Source organism: Dendrobates tinctorius, unplaced genomic scaffold (genome assembly GCF_039654945.1).
Source record: "Dendrobates tinctorius isolate UK_male_01 unplaced genomic scaffold, ASM3965494v1 ptg000045l, whole genome shotgun sequence".
In the NCBI taxonomy this organism is placed as follows: domain Eukaryota; kingdom Metazoa; phylum Chordata; class Amphibia; order Anura; family Dendrobatidae; genus Dendrobates; species Dendrobates tinctorius.
In genome coordinates this window covers 11,471,021-11,494,654 of record NW_027361713.1, presented here as the reverse complement: position 1 = coordinate 11,494,654, position 23,634 = coordinate 11,471,021, and the positions used below count along the sequence as shown (strand labels likewise).

General features: G+C 42.5%; 1 protein-coding gene across 1 annotated transcript in view; it reads right to left on the bottom strand.

Annotated features, from left to right (window-relative positions):
* Nucleotides 1-23,634, bottom strand: part of SCUBE3 (signal peptide, CUB domain and EGF like domain containing 3) — a 1,051,867-nt gene that overhangs the window by 944,132 nt on the left and 84,101 nt on the right. The window contains exon 4 of the mRNA XM_073575619.1: nt 5,848-5,982. Coding sequence (XP_073431720.1) covers nt 5,848-5,982 — 135 coding nt within the window. The remainder of the gene's footprint in view (nt 1-5,847; nt 5,983-23,634) is intronic.

Here is a 23,634-nt window from a genome sequence, read left to right as displayed (position 1 = left end):
CTCAGGTGGTGCTGTCATGGACTCCGAAAAATACCGTTAACCGGTGAGTAACTACGACTTTTCTCCTTGCACTGAATATTTTGTCAGTGTGCTCAGTAAAATCATGAAAAGTATACTGTGTTATAGGTGTAGTTAACTGGTCTATAATTGCGACCTAAACAACATTCACACCACAATTTATATATTTTTTACTTCCAGTACTTTGAAGCCTAAGGGTTATGGTTTGAACGTATTAATTCATGCCTTGTTCAGAAGTGCGCAACAGATTGCACAAGGGAATAACATGGAGGTAGAGGTTCCATACACTGCACACAGTTCAAAAACAGGATCCTACTCCCAAACCTTTATTTTATAAATGTACAAAAGCAGATGTAGTAGCAAAAACATACTGTAAATACACAGAAGGTCCCATCTTTCCTCCTTCCCTCCCCATAGACCTCTATGTGAAGCAGCTGTAATCTGATCCCTCAGTGAGTTTATAAGTTGTATTCCATCTGTACTTTATTGAACATAGATTTTACCATAAATGAATAGTCATCTGTGTGGGAGGCAGGTAGCAGGAGGAGAAGAGATTAATAAGTGGAGAAAAAGTCATTGTTCTGCAATAAGATATAATAAGATCATGAAAAACCGGAGAAAATAGAGTCTAGGCTAGTTTACAAAGAGTTATCAAATTTTATTAATCATAAAAGGTGACATAAAATGTCAATGTATGCAAAAAGACACTAAATACAATACATGGGTGAGCAGACAATATGGAAAGGGGTACTTATATAATTAAAAATGACCTCAAAACCCTAGAACGTGGCATGAATATCCTACCATCACGATTAGTACATATGGGATAAAAAAGATATATATGTGCTGCCACTAGTCACAGCAGTCTTAGTGGACAAAATGGTCCCAAGTATAACAAGCATAATGCTAAACCCCAGGTTCCGAGGTTCCCCCAATTATGATCAATGTCGTAAATAGACAAATCCAATAGCACTAAATAATATGGAGGGGCACCGGACACTGCGGCATGTAAAGGGACTAAAGATCCATAGCTAATGAAAGGTGTATAAGGCAGAACAATTGAGATAAATGAATCAACCGAAATACATCGCTGATATGTAATTACCCGTCATGCTTCCAAGCGTGAAGGCAGGAGGACAAACCCCGACGCACGTTTTGAAGTGAAAATCTTCCTCAGGGGGCGTGGCTTTAATATGCCTAGGTTCCCATTTAAATACCCTACTTATTTGCCAAGTTACCAATAGGAATATAATGAAGCGGATGGGCGTCAATGTATCCGCCCATGAACGTCACACTTAATCCCAATTCAATCGTGCCAGCCAATCCCCAGAGGCGGAAAGGGCACCTCCACCAATGATACGCTCAGACGTCAACGCTGACAAGCAGGAAGTGAGGGCGGTAACCCTCACTCCTGCCAGTTGAGTACACACACGTCACTTCCGCCCTCAGTATGGAGCGGGAAGTGGCAGTATGGGGGGCGGGCATTAACCCCGTGCCGCTGATGAACCCGAACGTCACTACCACTCTGCTGCTGCGTCACGTGGGGCGGCCGGCGCCTAGCCGTCACCAGGCGACGCAGTCATGCAAGAGATGGAAAGGACGCACTAAGAACATCCGGCAGTGAGATGGAGAGGACGCTTCAAGAGCATCCGGCAATGAGGGGGACATATAGGCATAGCAACCATGAACAGATTGCCCACAGGGAAAGTGATGATATAGGGGATATATCATGGAATTTGACATAAGGACAAATCCATCCAAGCATGTGCTGATATAATATAACATTAGGTGAATATAGTGAGGCACAATGATGACAATGTTGCCTTTAGATGAAAGCAAAAATAGAACAATATGTGATAATATATCTGCATCATTAATAAGATACATAGAAATACGTATATACGGGTATACAGATAAGATATATTAATATATGCACATGCAAATAAAACACCAGTAAATTATGAAAATGAAAGCAACTTGTCGGACAATTGATATTTAAGATGGCCAAGCAATAATATCTACACAGACATAGTACTAAATGTTGGAACATCGCTTGATTACGAATAGTCCATGTAATAGTCAGGCCAAATCAACTTTACATAATGCAAGTATATCCTTGGTAGCGTGTTGTCCGTAATACCTCAAATTGACATCTTGTCCACGACTCTTAGTGACACTGATCCTGGAAAGGCTGTAGGGACATGCTGAAAGCTCATCAATGGGATCACCTGAACGAGGCTAAAGATGTTGGTCACTGAAAAGATCACAATACAAACAATAAACAACAAACAATAAATATAAAAACCAACAGAGATAAATAAAAGCCAATCTAAAATCGTGGTGGGAAGTATAAAAGCAAAACTCATTTGACAAAGAAAAGGATAAAGACCACAATTATAAACAACGAACAAGAGGGGTTAATCCAAAGCATTCATAGGAAAGAGGCAAATCCCTGTGATTAGTTTAAACCTTGAGGGGACATTGTTCCTAAGATGGTGATCCACCTACACTCTTTTTGTGCTAGTAGGCGTTGTATGTCACCACCTCGTATTCCAATATGAATGTGTTGGATGCCCCTAACCATAAATGATTTGGGGTTACATTGGTGGAATTGTTTGTAATGCTTTGGTATGGTCTTTAGAGTCGAGAGGTCTGTGACGGCAGCTGCTGCCATAATGTCACGAACGTGCTCCCTTGTACGGGTTCGAAGTTGGCGAGAAGTAAGGCCTATATAAATTTTCTGACAGCCACAAGTGGCATAATATATCACCTGTGTTGTGGTACAGGTGATATATTGTTTTATTGAAAATTGCTGAGAACCATCGGCAGATATAAAGGTATTGGTGCGCATGATGTTCTTACAGGCCACACAGCTCCCACAAGGGAAGCATCCTTGTGGTGGGCCCTTTGAGTTAAAAGGATTTTTTTGTCTGTGGGCCGTTTTTAAGATATTCCAGTGCCGTTGTAGGCACTGTCGCATGGTCAACCATTCTCCATTGAATTAATAGATTTAAGATGCGTGGCTATAGCAATAGAAGTGTAAAATATGGATACACGAGGGCAAAGAGGAGCCAACGGACGTCCCTCTTGCACTCCACAATAGGATAAACAAACAATCTGAGGATCAAGTCAGGTTTATTTCCAAATTCAATGGAGAATGGTTGACCATGCGACAGTGCCTACAACGGCACTGGAATATCTTAAAAACGGACCCATCTCTAGCACCCCTCCTACCTGAAAGGCCACTTATGACAGCCAGAAGGGGCTACAACTTGTTGGATGCCCTTGTGCATAGCCACTATGCCCCACGGACAAAAAATCCTTTTAACTCAAAGGGCCCACAACAAGGATGCTTCCCTTGTGGGAGCTGTGTGGCCTGTAAGAACATCATGCGCACCAATACCTTTATATCTGCCGATGGTTCTCAGCAATTTTCAATAAAACAATATATCACCTGTACCACAACACAGGTGATATATTATGCCACTTGTGGCTGTCAGAAAATTTATATAGGCCTTACTTCTCGCCAACTTCGAACCCGTACAAGGGAGCACGTTCGTGACATTATGGCAGCAGCTGCCGTCACAGACCTCTCGACTCTAAAGACCATACCAAAGCATTACAAACAATTCCACCAATGTAACCCCAAATCATTTATGGTTAGGGGCATCCAACACATTCATATTGGAATACGAGGTGGTGATATACAACGCCTACTAGCACAAAAAGAGTGTTGGTGGATCACCATCTTAGGAACAATGTCCCCTCAAGGTTTAAACTAATCACAGGGATTTGCCTCTTTCCTATGAATGCTTTGGATTAACCCCTCTTGTTCATTGTTTATAATTGTGGTCTTTATCCTTTTCTTTGTCAAATGAGTTTTGCTTTTCTACTTCCCACCACGATTTTAGATTGGCTTTTATTTATCTCTGTTGGTTTTTATATTTATTGTTTGTTGTTTATTGTTTGTATTGTGATCTTTTCAGTGACCAACATCTTTAGCCTCGTTCAGGTGATCCCATTGATGAGCTTTCAGCATGTCCCTACAGCCTTTCCAGGATCAGTGTCACTAAGATTCGTGGACAAGATGTCAATTTGAGGCATTACGGAAAACACGCTACCAAGGATATACTTGCATTATGTAAAGTTGATTTGGCCTGACTATTACATGGACTATTCGTAATCAAGCGATGTTCCAACATTTAGTGCTTTCATTTTCATAATTTACTGGTGTTTTATATGCATGTGCATATATTAATATATCTTATCTGTATACCCGTATATACGTGTTTCTATGTATCTTATTAATGATGCAGATATATTATCACATATTGTTCTATTCTATTTTTGCTTTCATCTAAAGGCAACATTGTCATCATTGTGCCTCACTATATTCACCTAATGTTATATTATATCAGCACATGCTTGGATGGATTTGTCCTTATGTCAAATTCCATGATATATCCCCTATATCATCACTTTCCCTGTGGGCAATCTGTTCATGGTTGCTATGCCTATATGTCCCCCTCATTGCCGGATGCTCTTGAAGCGTCCTCTCCATCTCACTGCCGGATGTTCTTAGTGCGTCCTTTCCATCTCTTGCATGACTGCGTCGCCTGGTGACGGCTAGGCGCCGGCCGTCCCACGTCACGCAGCAGCAGAGTGGTAGTGACGTGCGGGTTCATCAGCGGCACGGGGTTAATGCCCGCCCCCCATACTGCCACTCCCCGCTCCATACTGAGGGCGGAAGTGACGTGTGTGCACTCAACTGGCAGGAGTGAGGGTTACCGCCCTCACTTCCTGCTTGTCAGCGTTGACGTCTGAGCGTATCATTGGTGGAGGTGCCCTTTCCGCCTCTGGGGATTGGCTGGCACGATTGAATTGGGATTAAGTGTGACGTTCATGGGCGGATACATTGACGCCCATCCGCTTCATTATATTCCTATTGGTAACTTGGCAAACAAATAGGGTATTTAAATGGGAACCTAGGAATATTAAAGCCACGCCCCCTGAGGAAGATTTACACATCGAAACGTGCGTCGGGGTTTGTCCTCCTGCCTTCACGCTTGGAAGCATGACGGGTAATTACATATCAGCGATGTATTTCGGTTGATTCATTTATCTCAATTGTTCTGCCTTATACGCCTTTCATTAGCTATCGATCTTTAGTCCCTTTACATGCCGCAGTGTCCGGTGCCCCTCCATATTATTTAGTGCTATTGGATTTGTCTATTTACGACATTGATCATAATTGGGGGAACCTCGGAACCTGGGGTTTAGCATTATGCTTGTTATACTTGGGACCATTTTGTCCACTAAGACTGCTGTGACTAGTGGCAGCACATATATATCTTTTATCCCATATGTACTAATCGTGATGGTAGGATATTCATGCCACGTTCTAGGGTTTTGAGGTCACTTTTAATTATATAAGTACCCCTTTCCATATTGTCTGCTCACCCATGTATTGTATTTAGTGTCTTTTTGCATACATTGACATTTTATGTCACCTTTTATGATTAATAAAATTTGATAACTCTTTGTAAACTAGCCTAGACTCTATTTTCTCCGGTTTTTCATGATCTATTAATGAGTCGTTGTTGCTATGCATTTTTTCTCTTAGTAATGTGGTAATTATGCCATTTATAACCAATTAAATTATGGTTTGGAGATTTGTTCTATTAAGATATAATAAGACTTGTTACCTTCATCTGTACTATTGTTTTATTGCAGACAATTGAAACAATACTTACATCTACCTCTAAAGTTAGATGTATAAATTCTGTTTGTAAAGTTTCTATAATTTATGTTCTGTGTCATAAAACACACCTTCAGGATGCTGGATACATGTGTGTTGGTTGTCACTTAGGAAGAACCCTTCTCGACAGCGGCATTCATAGCTCCCCATCATGTTGACACATATCTGCTGACAACCCCCATTGCCTTCCATACATTCATCCAAATCTAAATGAAAAGATGAAAATGAAAACTATAGTAAGTAGAAATACTATCAGCAGCAAATAAAACAGGGAAAAATGAAGCATTACATTAAAAAAAAGTTAATATTTTGTGTGTGCAAAAGGAAAAACTGCATAGTTTTGCTGGTATTAAAGGGAACCTGTCAGAAGGATTGTGCTCAGTAAACTACAGACACTGTCGGGTTGGGGCCGTTATACTGATTAAAATGATACCTTGGTTGAGGAACTCCATGTTATGGTTGTTTTTTAATCTTTATTTTCAGTTTTAAGTTAATGATATGTTCATGCTTCGTGGCGGGTCTGTTGAGGGGTCTTCATGGTGCTCTGCTTAGAAATTCATCAATTCATCTGTATGGGTTCTGACAGGTCACTGATACCTCACTGACCTGCCCCCTATTTTACATAATGAATATTATATATATTGAAAAAAAAATTACCTCCTGCAGGCAGGCGGCGGCACCTGTGCTGCAGCATGATCACATCTATAATGTATATTTAATTATTTTATTTCATGATATACATAAATTAAGGAAGGTTTTTTTCAATATATATAATATTCATTATGCAAAATAGGGGGAAGGTTACTAAGAGATCAGTCACCTGTCATAAGCCATATTGATGAATAGCTAATCAGAACACCACATAAAGACCCCCACAGGCCACCCCAGAGCACGAGCATATCATTAACTCAAAACTGAAAATAAAGATTACACAACAACCACAAAACGGATTTCATCAACCAAGGTATCATTTTAATCAGTATAATGGCGCCGACCTGACACTGTCTGTAATTTACTGAGCACTGACAGCTTCCCTTTAACCCCTTCACCCCCAAGGGTGGTTTGCACGTTCATGACCGGGCCAATTTTTACAATTCTGACCACTGTACCTTTATGAGGTCATAACTCTGGAACGCTTCCATGGATCCCGGTGATTCTGACATAGTTTTCTCGTGACATATTGTACTTCATGATAGTGGTAAAATTTCATTCAAATAACTTGCGTTTATTTGTGAGAAAAATGGAAATTTGGCGAAAATTTTGAAAATTTCGCAATTCTCCAACTTTGAATTTTTATGCCCGTAAATCACAGAGATACAGCACACAAAAAACTTGATAACTAACATTTCCCACATGTTTACTTTACATCAGCACAATTTTGGAACCAAAATTTTTTTTTGTTAGGAAGTTATAAGGGTTAAAAGTTGACCAGCGATTTCTCATTTTTACAACACCATTTTATTTTTAGGACCACATCACATTTGAAGCCACTTTGAGGGGTCTATATGATAGAAAATACCCAAAAGTGACACCATTCTAAAAACTGCACCCCTTAAGGTGCTCAAAACCACATTCAAGAAGTTTATTAACCCTTTAGGTGCGTCACAGGAATTTTTTTGAATATTTAAAAAAAATGAACATCTAACTTTTTTTCACAAAAAAAATACTTAAGGTTTAATTTTTTTTATTTTACCAAGGGTAACAGGAGAAATTGGACTGCAAAAGTTATTGTTCAATTTGTCCTGAGTACGCTGATACCTGATTTGTGGGGGTAACGACTGTTTCGGCGCATGGCAGAGCTCAGAATGGAAGGAGCGCCGTTTGACTTTTTTTTCAATGCAAAATTGGCTGGAATTCAGATCGGACGCCATGTCACGTTTGGAGAGTCCCTGATGTACCTAAACAGTGGAAACCCCCTACAAATGACCCCATTTTGGAAACTAGACCCCCCAAGGAACTTATCTAGATATGTGGTGAGAACTTTGAACCCACAAGGGCTTTACAGAAGTTTATAACGTACAGCGGTACAATTAAAAAATCATATTTTTTCCACAAAAATGATCTTTTCACCCCAATTTTTATTTTCCCAAGGGTAACAGGACCCTAAAAGTTATTGTGCAATTTGTCCTTAGTACACTGATACCCCACATGTGGGGGTAAACCACTATTTGGGCGCATGGCAGAGCTCGGAAGGGAAGCAGCGCCATTTGACGTTTTTGGCTGGAATTGAGATCGGACACCATGTCGCGATTGGAAAACCCCTGATGTACCAAAACAGTGGAAACCCCCCACAAATGACACCATTTTGGAAACTAGACCCCCTAAGGAACTTATCTAGATGTGTGGTGAGAACTTTGAACCCCCAAGGGCTTCACAGAAGTTTATAACATACAGCCGTACAATTAAAAAATCATATTTTTTCCACAAAAATGATCTTTTCACCCTCAATTCTTATTTTTCCAAGGGTAACAGGACCCTAAAAGTTATTGTGCAATTTGTCCTGAGTACGCTGATACCCCACATGTGGGGGTAAACCACTATTTGGGCGCATGGCAGAGCTTGGAAGGGAAGCAGCGCCATTTGACGTTTTTGGCTGGAATTGAGATCGGACACCATGTCGCGATTGGAAAACCCCTGATGTACCAAAACAGTGGAAACCGCCCACAAATGACACCATTTTGGAAACTAGACCCCCTGAGGAACTTATCTAGATGTGTGGTGAGCACTTTGAACCCCCCAGTGCTTCACAGAAGTTTATAACGCCCGGGCGTGAAAATAAAAAATTTGTATTTTTTCCACAAACATGATCCCCTAAGGAACTTATCTAGATGTGAGGTGAGCACTTTGAACCCCCAAAGGCTTCACAGAAGTTTATAATGCCCGGGCATGAAAATAAAAAAATCGTATTTTTTCCACAAACATGATCAATTAGTCCCCAATTTTTTCATTTTCCCATGGGTAATAGGAGAAATTGGACCCCAAAAGTTGTTGTCCAATTTGTCATGAGTACGCTGACACCCCATATGTGGGAGAAAACTACTGTATGGACACACTTCGGGGCTCGGAAGGGAAGCAGTGACGTTTTGGAATGCAGACTTTGATGGAATGGTCTGCGGGTGTCATGTGCGTTTGGAGAGTCCCTGATGTACCTAAACTATTGAAACTCCCCACAAGTGACCCCATTTTGGACACTAGACCCCCGATGGAACTTATCTAGATGTGTGGTGAGCACTTTGAACCCCCAAGTGCTTCACAGAAGTTTATAACGCTCGGACGTGAAAATAAAAAAATCATTTTTTTCCACCAAAATGATATTTTTGCCCCCAATTTTTTATTTTCCTAAGGGTAACAGGAGAAATTGGACCCCAAAAATTGTTTTGCAATTTGACCTGAGTAGGCTGATACCCTACATGTGGGGGTAAAACACTGTTTGGGCGCATGGCAGAGCTTGGAAGGGAAGGAGCACCATTTGACTTTTTCAACTCAGAATTGGCTGGAATTGAGATCAGACGCCATGTTGCATTTGGAGAGCCCCTGATGTGCCCAAACAGTGGAAACCCCCAATTCTAACTCCAACCCGAACCCCAACACACCCCTAACCCTAATCTCAGCCCTAACCCTAGCCTTAACCCGAACCCTAACCCTACCCTAACCCTAATCCTAGCCCTAACCCAAATGGAAAAATGGAAATAAATACTTTTTTTTATTTTATTATTTTTCCCTAGCTAAGGGGGTGATTACGGGTGGTTTGATTTACTATTTATGGCGGTTTTTATATTTGGCAGCTGTCGCACGCTAAAAGACGCTTTTTATTGTAAAAATAGCTTTTGGAACACCACATATTGAGAGCTATAATTTTTCCGTATTTTGACCCACCGAGTCATGTGAGGTCTTATTTTTTGCGGGACGAGTTGACGTTTTAATTGGTACCATTTTCGGGCACATGACATTTTTTGATCGCTTTTTATTCCGATTTTTGGGACGCAGAATGAACAAAAACCAGAGTTTCAGGAATTTCTTTTGGGGGGGTGCGTTTACACCGTTCCGCGTGCGGTAAAATTGATAAAGTGGTTTTATTCTTCGGGTCAGTACGGTTACAGCGATACCTCATTTAGGTAGTTTTTTTATGTTTTGTCGGTTTTATGCAATGAAAACTATTTTATATAAAAAATAATTTTTTTTGTATCGCTTTATTCTGCGAGCTATAACTTTTTTAATTTTATGCTGATGATGCTGTGTGGCCTTTTTTTGCGGAACAAGATGACGTTTTCAGCGGTACCATGGATATTTATATGCGTCTTTTTGATCACGCGTTATTACACTTTTTGTTTGGCGGTATGATAATAAATCATTTTTTGCTTTGTTTTTTATTTTTATTTTTTAAGGGGTTCGGTAAAGGGGTTAACTAATGGGAAAGTTTTATAGGGCGGGTCGTTACGGACGTGGTGATACCTAATATGTGTACTTTTATTGTTTTGTTTTTTTTTATTTCCAAAAAATGGATTTATTTGGGGGAATATTTTTTTTTTTCTAATTTATTTGGCGATTTTTTTTTATTTAACACTTTTTTTTATTTTTTTTTAACTTTATTAAATAGTCCCAGGCAGTGCAGAAGGCTTCCTCATGCCTGCGCTTTGCAGGCACTGAGGAAGCCAGCTTCCTGCAGGCCCCCGAAGGCCCCCGTCGCCATCTTGGATTCGGGGACCTGCAGGAAAGGAGCCCCCCGCAGCAGCGCTGCACATTGCGCTGCCGTGCGTGGGCTCAGGGAAGCACGGAGGGAGCCCCCTCCCTGCCGATGCTTCCCTTTAACCCCCAGTACACCGCGATCATGTTTGATCGCAGTGTGCAAGGGGTTAACGTGTCGGGGCGGTCCGTGACCGCCCCTGACACATTGTGCCGGGTGTCAGCTGTGATAATCAGCTGACACCCGGCCGCGATCAGTGGCGCTCACCACGTGGGCGCCGCTGATCGCGGTAGACGTACTATCCCGTCCATGGGCATAGGGGCCCGGGTCCCATGGACGGGATAGTACGTCTGATGTCAGGAAGGGGTTAAAATTGAGATTTTATAAAGGTGAGTAAAACTACATCTTTTTAAAAGCACATAAGGCACTAGTAAGTGTATTGAGTGTTTCTAAAAACAAGGATGCAAATTGTCTCTTCAGAGAGGAAGAGGAATACAACTCTAGTGCCACCTATTGGAAGTAGCAATCCTAAAAGTCAATGTCGAAAGGATACAAGGATAACAGTACTACTGGAACTTAGACTGGAACTGTACTTGCCACTGTATGACCTGTAACCATACTACATATTGGTGTGCAGATATTTTGTGACATGTGAATTGAATGAATGGTAACCTAGAGTGAGAGGAAATCTGTGAAAGTTACTGTCGCTTTTGTGATGAGCTGAGGCTCAGAACAAATATTTGCATAATCTCTTGTGTATTAACGCAGTAACTCAGGTTGGCTACGGTAGAGGAAAACTCTTAAGAGACCCTTTATTGCACCCCGACTTGACAACTTACTGTTGAGGTCAAGGTCAAAATTTTAATACTTTTCTAACTGCAATTTTTAGAGTATGATGCTGGGAGACTTCTCATGCAAACTGATTTTTTGTTAATGATTTTGTTTTGCAGTTCCAATTATAACTTGTTAGATGAACAAAATTATTGGTGCTCCATGACCTCTTCCCACCACATTCAGTTTTTGTCAAGCATTTTAGTCCCCCCCCCACGCACACACAAACCTCATCCAAGGGTCAGATTTTTATATTTTTTTTATTTTGCCTTTACATATACCCACATAAGGGTTTGTTTTTTGCGTGGCAAGGTGTAGGTTTGAAGGACACCATTAATTTTAACAACTGAGACCCAATTCATCATTGCATTTGCAGATATAATTCATTGTGTTTTTAGCCTAGCTTCCCTTTACAATTATTTTTTTTAATTTGCACCTTTTTCTAAACCTTATTAAATTGTATTCAAGTGGTTTTTTTAACTAATATGCCTTTTGTTTTCCAGATGATTGCAGCTAATTCATCAATTGTGACTACTTGAAAAGTCACAACATTTTTGTGTGAATGTATTCCAGTCTCCCCTGAAATATGTATGCCACATTTTAACAAATTTTTGATATTTTAGAGGAGCATGAAACCTCTGCATAATGAGCATTTATGATTTTTCACAAAATTAATTAAAAAAGTGTACGTTCTTTGCAGAATTTAGAGCAAAAGCATGTCAAGAAATACAAGGAAAAAGGAAAGTGACTTAAATGCAAATAATGAATTGGACAGTAATGTACAGAAAAAAGGAGATGAAAAAAATCTAAGTATGATGAAATCGGGAAATAAACACAATTCTGCAATTTTGTTTTTACCGAAACCGGTATGCAGTAAAATTGACATGGCAAAGTAATTCTTCAGTTCAGTATGATTACATAGCTACCAAACTTGTGTAGCTTTCTCTTTTTATATTTTAATGGAGAAAAAATTTCAGAACTTTTTTTAAGAAAATGATTTTGTGTCATTTTCTGAACCCTTAGAGATCAGCTCTCAGGTAGAGGTAGATTTTGGTGCACACACAGGGGTTGGTTCAAAATAAAATTGCAGTTTATTAAATATCCATAAACCATACTGCTTAGCAAACAAAAACACCCTATTCTGAGCACTAGAGGTATAACAGCAGCAAAACAGAAAATAAACAATTCACATCTAGTAGGGGCTCACCTGTTTAAATGTCAGACCTTCACTCTGCCATACAAGCAAGGTCTTTTCACCTTGCACATGCAACACTAATGATTCACTGGACTTCCTTATATCTGACAGATCATGCCCTGGGGTGGGGATTTGGGAGCAGCCAGTCCCACCCATCTGCCTGACTGCTCCTAAACCCAACCCTAAACACTCCCTATTAACGCTCTCAGCACTATACATGTGGAGGCTGTTGTTCTGGATTCACATCACTGAGGCTACCAACCTCTATGATACATGTCTCCTCTCAAGAACCTGTCCAGTGGCCATCTTAAATACCCCCTCTGTCCAAGACCGTGGTGCCTGGCAACTTTCGCCATTAAACTGTGGACCCTTGACCGAGTGTCAGCATTGTCATGCAGTTTTCGGGACTATGCGCTACATGGAAGCTAAAATCCTGAAGTGCTAGGAAGCACATGGTTACTTGGCATTGTTCCCCTTCTTTTCCCTCATCGGTCTCAGTGGGGCATCCACTAAGTTGAACTTCTTGCCTATTAGGTAGGATCTTAAAGTGTCCAATGCCCATTTGATCACCAAACACTCCTTATCCACAATAGAGTAGTTTTTTTCACAGGGAGAAAGTTTCCAACTCTGGTACATTACCGGGTGTTCTTCGCCGCTCACTTCCTAAGACAAGACGGTACCTAATCTGTCATTTGATGCGTCCGTCTGGACCACAAACTCCTTGGAAAAGTCTGAAGATGTCAACACTGGCTGTTTACATAAGGCTAGCTTCAGTTGCTGGAATGCTGTCTCAGCTTCAGAAGGCGATTTGGTCATAGCCAAATTCACACCCTTAAGGAGGTCCATCAGAGCTGCTGTTATCATGGCAAAATTAGGGATGAACCGAAGGTAGCAGCCCATGATGCCCAGAAATGCACTTACTTGCTTAATGGAGAGTGGCTGTGGTCACTTCTGGATTACATCAACCTTATTCACTTTGGGTTTCAATCTCGCCCATGCCTAGGACACAGCTCAAGTGCTTGCCTTCTTCCATATCAATGGCACATATCTTTGGATTGATGGAAAACATCACCTTTCTCAAAGCATCAAAATCACCTGGATTTTGCCTAGATGACTTCCCCAATCTTGGCAGAAGATCATGATTTCATCCAGATAGGCTACTGTGTACTTCTTATGAAGAGCTAAGATTCAGTCCATGGCTCTCTGGAAGGTGGTTGGAGCTCCTAGCATCCCAAATGGTATCTTGACAACCATTGGCGAGTTTCAGGAATACCACATGGCTTCAAATTTACCCTGACATGAGGCTCCATGAGGACTTCATCTTCCATGACCTGAGCACAACCTGGGAATTCTGAAAAGAGTTCTCTGTTCCAATGAAGCTATTCTCAGTACTGCTGCATCTGAGCCCGTGACAGAGTCTCTGCCACCTTGACATAATTCATGTTATCTTTGAACTAAGCCATCAAACATGGAGCTTCCACGGGCTATCGATCTTACCATGGCTTGATCAGATTGACATGGTACACCTGGTAGAGCTTCCTTGCCCCTGGTTGAGGGACTTTATTGTTGACCTCACTAGTTTTTTCGACCACTCTGTAGGGGCCCTGTCATTTGGTCAGAAATTTTTTATCCACCGTGGGTACCAATACTAGTACCCGGCCTTCAGGATTGAACTGTCCTAACCCTTGCCTGCACTTTGTGCACCTGGGGAAGGTGTTCTCTCCCAACAAGCATCACTTCAGCAAACCTTTCTTGCATTTAGGTGACAAGCTCAATCACACTACTGTAGGATGTAGCCTCTGCTTCCCAGGACTCCTTCGCAAAACAGTGGAGGCTGTTATGAATGAGTCACTGTAGGAGGCAAAAGCAGAAATACAAGTTAAGTCCAGAAAACCAGAGAAGTTGGCAACTATCAGATTGCAGACCCCTGAACCTATCAACACAACTAGCAGTAGCCGTGGGGGGTTCCTACGATGCCCTAGACCCCTCGATCACAGCCGGAGAAATACATAGGCCTAAAGAAAGAAAGGGGAAATCTAAACTGCCCCAGAGCAGACCCCAAAGCAATAGGCAGCCCCCAACATATAATGACGGTGAAGCAAGATGAAAATACTAACACAGACAGAAAGATAGACTGAGCAAAGACGGGGCCCCAAAACTACCTAGATAGGAAAGGACAGGAAGGCTGCTGTCTGCAATCTGCCAAAACCCTATCAAAGACATAAGCCAACCAGCTGATATGAAAAAGGCCCTGAAGCAGCTAGGCTTCAAAAACTGAATCAGCACTCAGGTATTTTCAGAAGACAGAGCTAAATGAATTCAGCACACCCCAGCAGGGAATGGCAGAAATCCAGAAAAACAAAGCAAAAACAAAGTCAAAGCACCAAAGCAAAGGGCCGAGCAGCAAACTTAGCTTTGGAGGAGCAGGAATTCAGACTGGTCTCCAAGGATCCCACAGAGAAATCACCCGCAGGGAGGGCAGAAGGGCGTCGGCCGCCTTATATCCAGTCCGTAACTCCACTCAGCTAGTCCTCATCATCAGCCTCAGGTGTTTGACAATCAGGCTCACTACCTTTCTTTACCAGAAGAGGGAGTTCCTCGGGCCTCAGTAATGAAGGGGAAAATGAACTCACAACAGTACCTCCCCCTTGAGGAGGGGTCACCGAACCCACAACTACGCCACCAGGGCGATCAGGGTGAGCCCGATGAAAGGCACGCACCAATCGTTTGGCATGAATATCAGAGGCAGAGACCCAGGAATTATCCTCCTGACCATAACCCTTCCACTTAACCAAATACTGGAGTCTCCGTCTAGCCAGACGGGAATCCAGTACTTTCTCTACCTCATACTCCATGTTACCTTCAACCAATACAGGGTCTGGAGGTGCCACCCCCGGAACAACAGGTTCAACAAACCTCTTCAACAAAGATTTATGGAACACATTATGGATTTTAAATGTGACAGGAAGAGCCAAACGAAAAGAGACCGGATTAATAATCTCCAAAATCTTGTAAGGTCCAATAAATCTAGGCTTAAACTTAGGAGAAGCCACCTTCAAAGCAATATTTTTTGATGATAACCACACCATATCACCAACCTTAAACTGGGGACCAATGGTCCTATGTTGGTTGGAAAACCGCTGGGCCTTCTCCTGGGAGAGAGATGACTTATCCACCACTTGGTCCCAGATCTGGTGCATTCTCTCCACCACAGTGTCAACACCTGGGCAGGCAGAGGGCTCCACCTGCCCTGAAGAAAATCGAGGATGAAACCCAAAGTTACAAAAAAAAGGTGACATCAAAGTGGCAGAACTAGCTCTATTATTCAAAGCAAATTCGGCCAAGGGCAAAAATGAAACCCAATCATCCTGATCAGCAGAAATAAAACATCTCAAATATGACTCCAAGGTCTGGTTTGTTCTCTCTGTCTGCCCATTGGTCTGAGGGTGAAAAGCAGAGGAGAAGGACAACTGAATTCCCAGCATGGAACAGAAAGTTCTCCAAAATCTAAACACAAACTGGACTCCTCTGTCAGATACAATGTTCTCAGGAATCCCGTGCAAACGAGCCACCTGTTGTAAAAACAGGGGCACCAACTCAGAGGAAGACGGCAACTTAGGGAGTGGTACAAGATGAACCATCTTAGAGAACCTATCACAAATCACCCAAATAACAGTCATCCTCTGAGAGACAGGCATATCAGAGATGAAATCCATTGAAATATGGGTCCATGGCATCTTGGGGACAGGCAAAGGCATCAACAACCCACTAGAGCGAGAACACGATTTAGACCGGGAGCACGTCCCACAGGACTGCACAAAATTCCTGACATCACGAGACAAGGAGGGCCACCAAAAAAACCGACTCACCAGATCTCTAGTACCAAAAATACCTGGATGACCAGCCAAAGCAGAGCAATGAACTTCAGACATCACTCTCTTCTTCCACTGGTCAGGAACATACAACTTTCCACTGGGACAATGCTCAGGTTTGTCCTCCTGGAACTCTTCCAGAGCACGTCTCAAATCGGGCGAGATGGCAGAAAGAACTACCCCTTCGCCTAAGATGGTAGCAGGCTTGGTCACCACAGGAGAATCAGCAAGGAAGCTCCTAGAGAGGGCGTCTGCCTTGACATTCTTTGTTCCAGGAAGAAAAGAAACCACAGAATCAAAACGTGTAAAAAACAAGGCCCACCTAGCCTGTCTAGGGTTCAAGCGCTTAGCCGACTCTAGGTAAATCAAATTCTTGTGGTCAGTGAGAACCACGACTTGATGCTTAGCTCCCTCCAACCAATGTCTCCACTCCTCAAATGCCCATTTCATGGCCAACAGTTCCCTATTCCCCACATCATAGTTACGCTCAGATGGAGAGAACTTTCGGGAAAAGAAAGCACAGGGATTCATTTTAGATGTTACAGGATCCTTTTGGGACAAAACAGCTCCTGCACCAATCTCAGAAGCATCCACCTCTACCTGGAATGGAAGTGAGACATCAGGTTGCCGCAAAACCGGGGCGGAGGTGAATCTTCGCTTCAACTCCTGAAAGGAAGAAACAGCCTCCGGAGACCAATTTAACACATCAGCACCCTTTTTAGTCAAATCAGTCAATGGCTTGGCAATACTAGAAAATTTTGCTATAAATTTCCGATAAAAATTAGCAAAACCCAAAAACTTCTGGAGGGCCTTCAAAGAAGTGGGCTGAACCCAATCGTGGATGGCCTGTACCTTGGCCGGGTCCATTTCAATAGTTGACGGGGACAAAATAAATCCCAAAAAAGAAATCCTCTGTACTCCAAAAAGGCATTTAGATCCCTTGACATACAGGGAATTCTCCCTCAAGATCCGTAACACAGTCCGAATATGTTCCACATGAGAATCCCAATCCTTGGAGAAGATCAAAATATCATCCAGATAGATAATCAAAAATTTATCGACAAAATCTCGGAAAATATCATTCATGAAGCACTGGAAGACGGAAGAGGCATTAGTGAGCCCAAAAGGCGTCACCAGGTACTCAAAATGTCCCTCCGGAGTATTAAACGCCGTCTTCCATTCATCCCCATGCTTAATGCGAATAAGATTATACGCCCCCCTGAGGTCAAGCTTGGTAAACCAGCAAGCACCTTTAACTCTGGAGAATAGATCAGAAATCAGGGGTAACGGATACTGATATTTAACAGTAATTTTGTTGAGGGCACGATAATCAATACAAGGTCTTAATGATCCATCCTTTTTGGCTACAAAAAAAAAACCAGCACCTAAGGGTGACGAGGATGGTCTAATATGACCCTTCTCCAACGCCTCCTTAATATAGGATCGCATAGCCTCGTGCTCGGGTACAGATAAATTGAAGAGCCGACCCTTGGGAAATTTACACCCCGGGCTCAGTTCAATTGCACAGTAATAACTCCTATGAGGAGGCAGAGACGCAGACTCATTCTCACTAAATACATCATAAAAGTCCACTAAATAATCAGGAACATCATGCGACTGAGGAGAGGTGGAAAACACCGGAGCCTCACTAAAGGCACACCGACAACCCCAACACACCACAGACACAGATTTCCAATCCAAAACTGGATTAAGAATCTGTAACCAGGGAAACCCCAGAACAACAGTATCATGCAGATTATGCAACACCAAAAATCTGCAATTTTCTTAATGGTCTGGGGCGACCCGCATTACCACCTGGGTCCAAAACTGGGGTTTATTTTTAGCCAAAGGAGTAGCATCAATTCCCCTCAAAGGGATAGGCGTCTGCAGAGGTGTCATCGGAAATCCACAACGTTTAGCAAAATCCAAGTCCATTAGGTTTAGGGCTGCTCCCGAATCCACAAAAGCCTTGGCGGAAAATGTGGACAGGGAGCAGATCAGAGTAATAGCCAGAAGAAACTTAGGTTGAACACCCCCAACAGAAAACGTGTGTGCAAAGCGTTTCTCTCGTTTGGGACAGACAGAAATAATATGCGAGGCATCTCCACAGAAAAAACACAACTTATTACGCCTTCTGAACTCCTGACGCTGCTCTCTGGAAAAAACTCTATCACATTGCATAGGTTCAGACATTTGTTCAACAGGTGGCAACACCTCTCGTGCAGCTTTGCGTTCGCGCAAACGCCGATCAACCTGAATGGCTAATGACATAGAATCGTCAAGACCAGAGGGAACAGGAAATCCCACCATAGTATCTTTTACGGCTTCTGACAACCCCTTCCGAAAGAGAGCAGCCAAGGCATTATCATTCCAGGTAGTAAGTACTGCCCACTTTCGGAATTTTTGACAGTACAATTCTGCAGAATCACGACCCTGGCTCAATGCCAGCAGGGTCTTTTCAGCCTGATCAATGGTATTAGGTTCGTCATACAACAACCCCAAAGCTTGAAAGAATGCGTTCACATTAGTCAGAATAGGATCATCTGGTTTCAAAGAAAATGCCCAATCCTGGGGCTCGCCATGCAGCAAAGAGATGACAATTTTAACCTGCTACGCGGAGCTCCCTGACGAGTTAGGCTTCAAGGCAAAAAATAATTTACAATTATTTTTGAAATTCAAAAATTTAGACCGATCCCCAAAAAATACATCAGGTGTAGGAATCTTTGGTTCAGCAGCATGTGAATGAGCAAGGTAGGCGGAAATTCCCCGCACTTCAGCGGCGAGCTGCTCCACACGATCAGACAATTGCTTTATCTCCATTGAGAGAAAAAAAAAATTCCCCCTACGGCCTCAGAGATATAGAGGAAAAAATAAACACTTTTTTTTTTTTTTTTTTTTTTTTTTAAACAATTCTTTCCTGCTATTGAGTACCCTAGAATCTGCGGTAAGGCGGGTGATTCTGTTATGAATGAGTCACCGTAGGAGGCAAAAGCAGAAATACAAGCTAAGTCCAGAAAACCAGAGAAGTTGGCAACTATCAGATTGCAGACCCCTGAACCTATCAACACAACTAGCAGTAACCGTGGGGGGTTCCTACGATGCCCTAGACCCCTCGATCACAGCCGGAGAAATACATAGGCCTAAAGAAAGAAAGGAGAAATCTAAACTGCCCCAGAGCAGACCCCAAAGCAATAGGCAGCCCCCAACATATAATGACGGTGAAGCAAGATGAAAATACTAACACAGACAGAAAGATAGACTGAGCAAAGACGGGGCCCCAAAACTACCTAGATAGGAAAGGACAGGAAGGCTGCTGTCTGCAATCTGCCAAAACCCTATCAAAGACATAAGCCAACCAGCTGATATGAAAAAGGCCCTGAAGCAGCTAGGCTTCAAAAACTGAATCAGCACTCAGGTATTTTCAGAAGACAGAGCTAAATGAATTCAGCACACCCCAGCAGGGAATGGCAGAAATCCAGAAAAACAAAGCAAAAACAAAGTCAAAGCACCAAAGCAAAGGGCCGAGCAGCAAACTTAGCTTTGGAGGAGCAGGAATTCAGACTGGTCTCCAAGGATCCCACAGAGAAATCACCCGCAGGGCAGAAGGGCGTCGGCCGCCTTATATCCAGTCCGTAACTCCACTCAGCCAGTCCTCATCATCAGCCTCAGATGTTTGACAGTCAGGCTCACTACCTTTCTTTACCAGAAGAGGGAGTTCCTCGGGCCTCAGTAATGAAGGGGAAAATGAACTCACAACAGGAGGCCACAGGGTGACAGCCACACAAAAGCTCAAAAGTGGAAAACCCTGTGGAGGCTATTGGAACTTCTTTGATGGAAAATAGCAGATACGGCAGTTGACAGCCCCAGTCTCAGCCATCCTTCTCCACAACCTTCTTTAGCATGGCCTTCAAGGTTTTATTACATTTTTCCACGAGACCGTCCGGTTGTGTGTGGTACACCAAGGTCCTGCTTTATGTGATTTGCAGGGCTTTGCACAACTCTCACATTACATTCAACATGAACGGAGTCCCTTTATTCATTAGGATCACTTTCGGCCGTCTCATTCTGGAAAAGGTATAGGCAAGCTCTCAGGCTATATTCTTTGCAGAGGAGTTCCTTAATGGCACTGTCTCTGTGTTCTGTGTAGTATAATTGAGTACCACCAAGATATACTGGTGCCCTCTGTTGGTCTTGATCAGGGGACACATTAAATCCATTGCTATGCAATCAAATGGGAACCCAGAGATGGGTAGCAGCACTGAGGGACTACAGAATTGAGTGACAGGGGAGGTTAATTGGTTGATGGGAGATATGACCTACAATAATTCATGATCTCTTGGTGACAGACGGTCCAGTAGAACCTCTGAAGGATCCGTTTAAAGATTTTGTCTACCTCCAAATGGCCACCTGGGCTATGTCTAACACCCTGTGTCTGTAAGGTTCTATGACCCACATCTGCTAAATCACCTCACCCTTCTGCTTGGTGACACAATATAATAATTCCTAATTCATAGAAAAATGAGGATATCTGATATCATCCCCTGGCTCTTGAGCAACCCCATTTAGTAAAGTTTACATTAGGAAATGCTCCTTTAAGAGTTATATCCCTGAGTTGAGCAGTCCCAAAGTGTCCCCTGGACAATCCCAGCTCAGGGGATGCCTTCACATCCTCATAGCAAACCAACACACAGAAGGAAACAGGTCAGACTCGGGCTGCATTGAGTTTTCTTTAAAGGTGACCTGGCTGTTGCCTGAGTAACCAGGCGACCCCACTTTCCCCCCAAATCCCAAAATAAGGCAAAGTCCCAACCTTTTATCATAGGGCCTAATAGGTCCTTGACTCTTCGAACCTCATGGGGCTCAGTGCCACAGTTTGTGTCAATGACCACTTGGACCAAAGGATAGTCTTTAGCATCCCCATGGATACAGCAGCCGCCCACTATCTTTCCAGGAATCAGATGATGAGGAAGTTACCAAGTGGGTTACCAAACTTCCTGAGTCCAAAAGACCACTCAATGACACTATGATATACATGTAGAAAAGCTACTGACCAGAAAAGCAGGGATCACCAAAACTAATGATAATTTTTATTAGACAACCATTGACAACACACATATAAAAACAGTTAAAAGTCATAACACATGACAGATCATACACAAGGCTCCTAATAAAGCCAAACAAGCATCCCCCATGGAGCTAAAATAGTTGGGCAGTAAATACAAATAGTCTGAAGAGAGCAGTGTATAACAGAGGTAATCAGTAACAGTGATTCAGAATATACATAATTCAATACATGCCACTAATAATAACCTGTAAGTTATCCATGTATCAATAAATATGGACTCAAAACATGTCCAACAATACTGCTGCAGCGATATGAATAAACATACAAGGACAGGTTAAGGTAAAACCAAGGTAGAGGAGAACAAGTCGTGCCATATAAGAAATAGACACACAAAACATGCTCTACAGAAGATGCACAAATAAAGTTGCCCAGAATATCCTAATAACCCTCTTACATATGGGGGAGCTTGTGGAGTGCCCTGCCCGACGCGTGTCGCTACCGCAAGGTAGCTTCGTCAGGGGCTAGAGAGTGTGTGCAATGAAGGTCATATAAATACATACCAAAATAAACTTAATAAGTAGCAGCTGCGAGGTTTAATCTGATTAAACGCAATGTGTGAAGGCGCAAGGACGCGTGTCAGGCCGGGACCGGATATATAACCCGTGACTCTCCACTCCTTCCGGGTACATACAAGAGAGACGCGGTAACTTGAGCTGCGCATGTGCCAAAGGCAAGGTAGTTATAGCAACCAGAGGACGCTGGTGTCGGCGATTATACAGCAAGCGGTCGTCATAGTAATCAAAGAACGCACAAATCGGCGATAGATAGCAGCTTAGGAGACTTTTATCTCGATTAGGTATATTATATGAGGGCGCAAAGAAGCATATCAAATCAAGGCCAAAAGTATGACCCATTCCTTGCAGATAGATACAAAAGATACGGTGGCACATACTGCGCATGTCCAAAGACATGATAATTATAGTGACCAAAAGACACCAATACCTAAATTCTCGCTATTTCCTGTGGTCCAGATCTTCTTTGATGCGGTATGTAGGGACATACAGCAACTTAGAGTTAAACCTGATTGTCATAACAATATTACCAAATCTGAAAGGAAGGCCTTAAGAAATCTTAGTGACAACAAAGATCTTGTGATAAGGGAAGCTGATAAAGGCGGCAATATTGTCATCTGGCCTGCTGATCAGTATCTTAAGGAGGCTAGGAGACAATTGAGTAACGCCCATTTCTATTTGAAACTTCCTTCTGATCCCACTACAGTGTTTAATACCAAATTGGATAAACTCTTAAATACGGCCCAGGCCCACAATGTCATCAGTAAAAAAGAAAGAGAATTTCTTACTACCCACCACCCGAGGGTTCCAACCTTTTACATGTTACCCAAGGTGCACAAATCTACTGTAGATCCTCCGGGTCGACCCATCGTGTCGGGTATTGGTGGCATTTTTGAGAAACCTTGTATTTATGTTGATTTTTTTCTTCAGCCCTTAGTCACTACCCTTTATTCCCATGTGAAGGATACCTCACATCTTTTGGTTCTGTTAAATGATTTGATTATCCCGCCTAACACATTTTTAGTTTCATTGGATGTCGAATCTTTGTACACCAATATCTGACACGATTTGGGTATTCAGGCAATCGCCTATTTCTTGGAACATCACACCACTGGTGATCGCCAACATGATTCATTCTTAATTGACCTGTTATATTTCATCTTGGACAAAAATTATTTTGTTTTTGACCGGGCATTTTTTAGGCAGGTTTCAGGTACAGCAATGGGGGCACGTTGTGCCCCATCTTATGCGAATCTGTTTCTCGGGTGGTGGGAGTTGACATACGTCTACCCACTTACCAAGTTCAGAGATCATGTATTCAAATGGTGGCGTTATATCGATGACGTCCTCCTATTATGGTCTGGGCCTTTGGAAGAATGTAAAAACTTCGTTGACAAACTCAATAACAATAATCTAAACATTCATCTCACAGCTAATTTTGCAGGATCTGCGGTTGAATTTTTGGATTTGAGATTGGTCTTGGAGGGGTCTTCTATTAAGACGACGCTTTTTCGTAAACCGACTTCCACCAACAGTATTTTGCACTACTCAAGCTTTCATCCGAAGCATCTGAAGAACGGGATTCCTAAGGGACAATTTTACCGTCTAAAAAGAAATTGCTCTACCCAACAGGATTTTT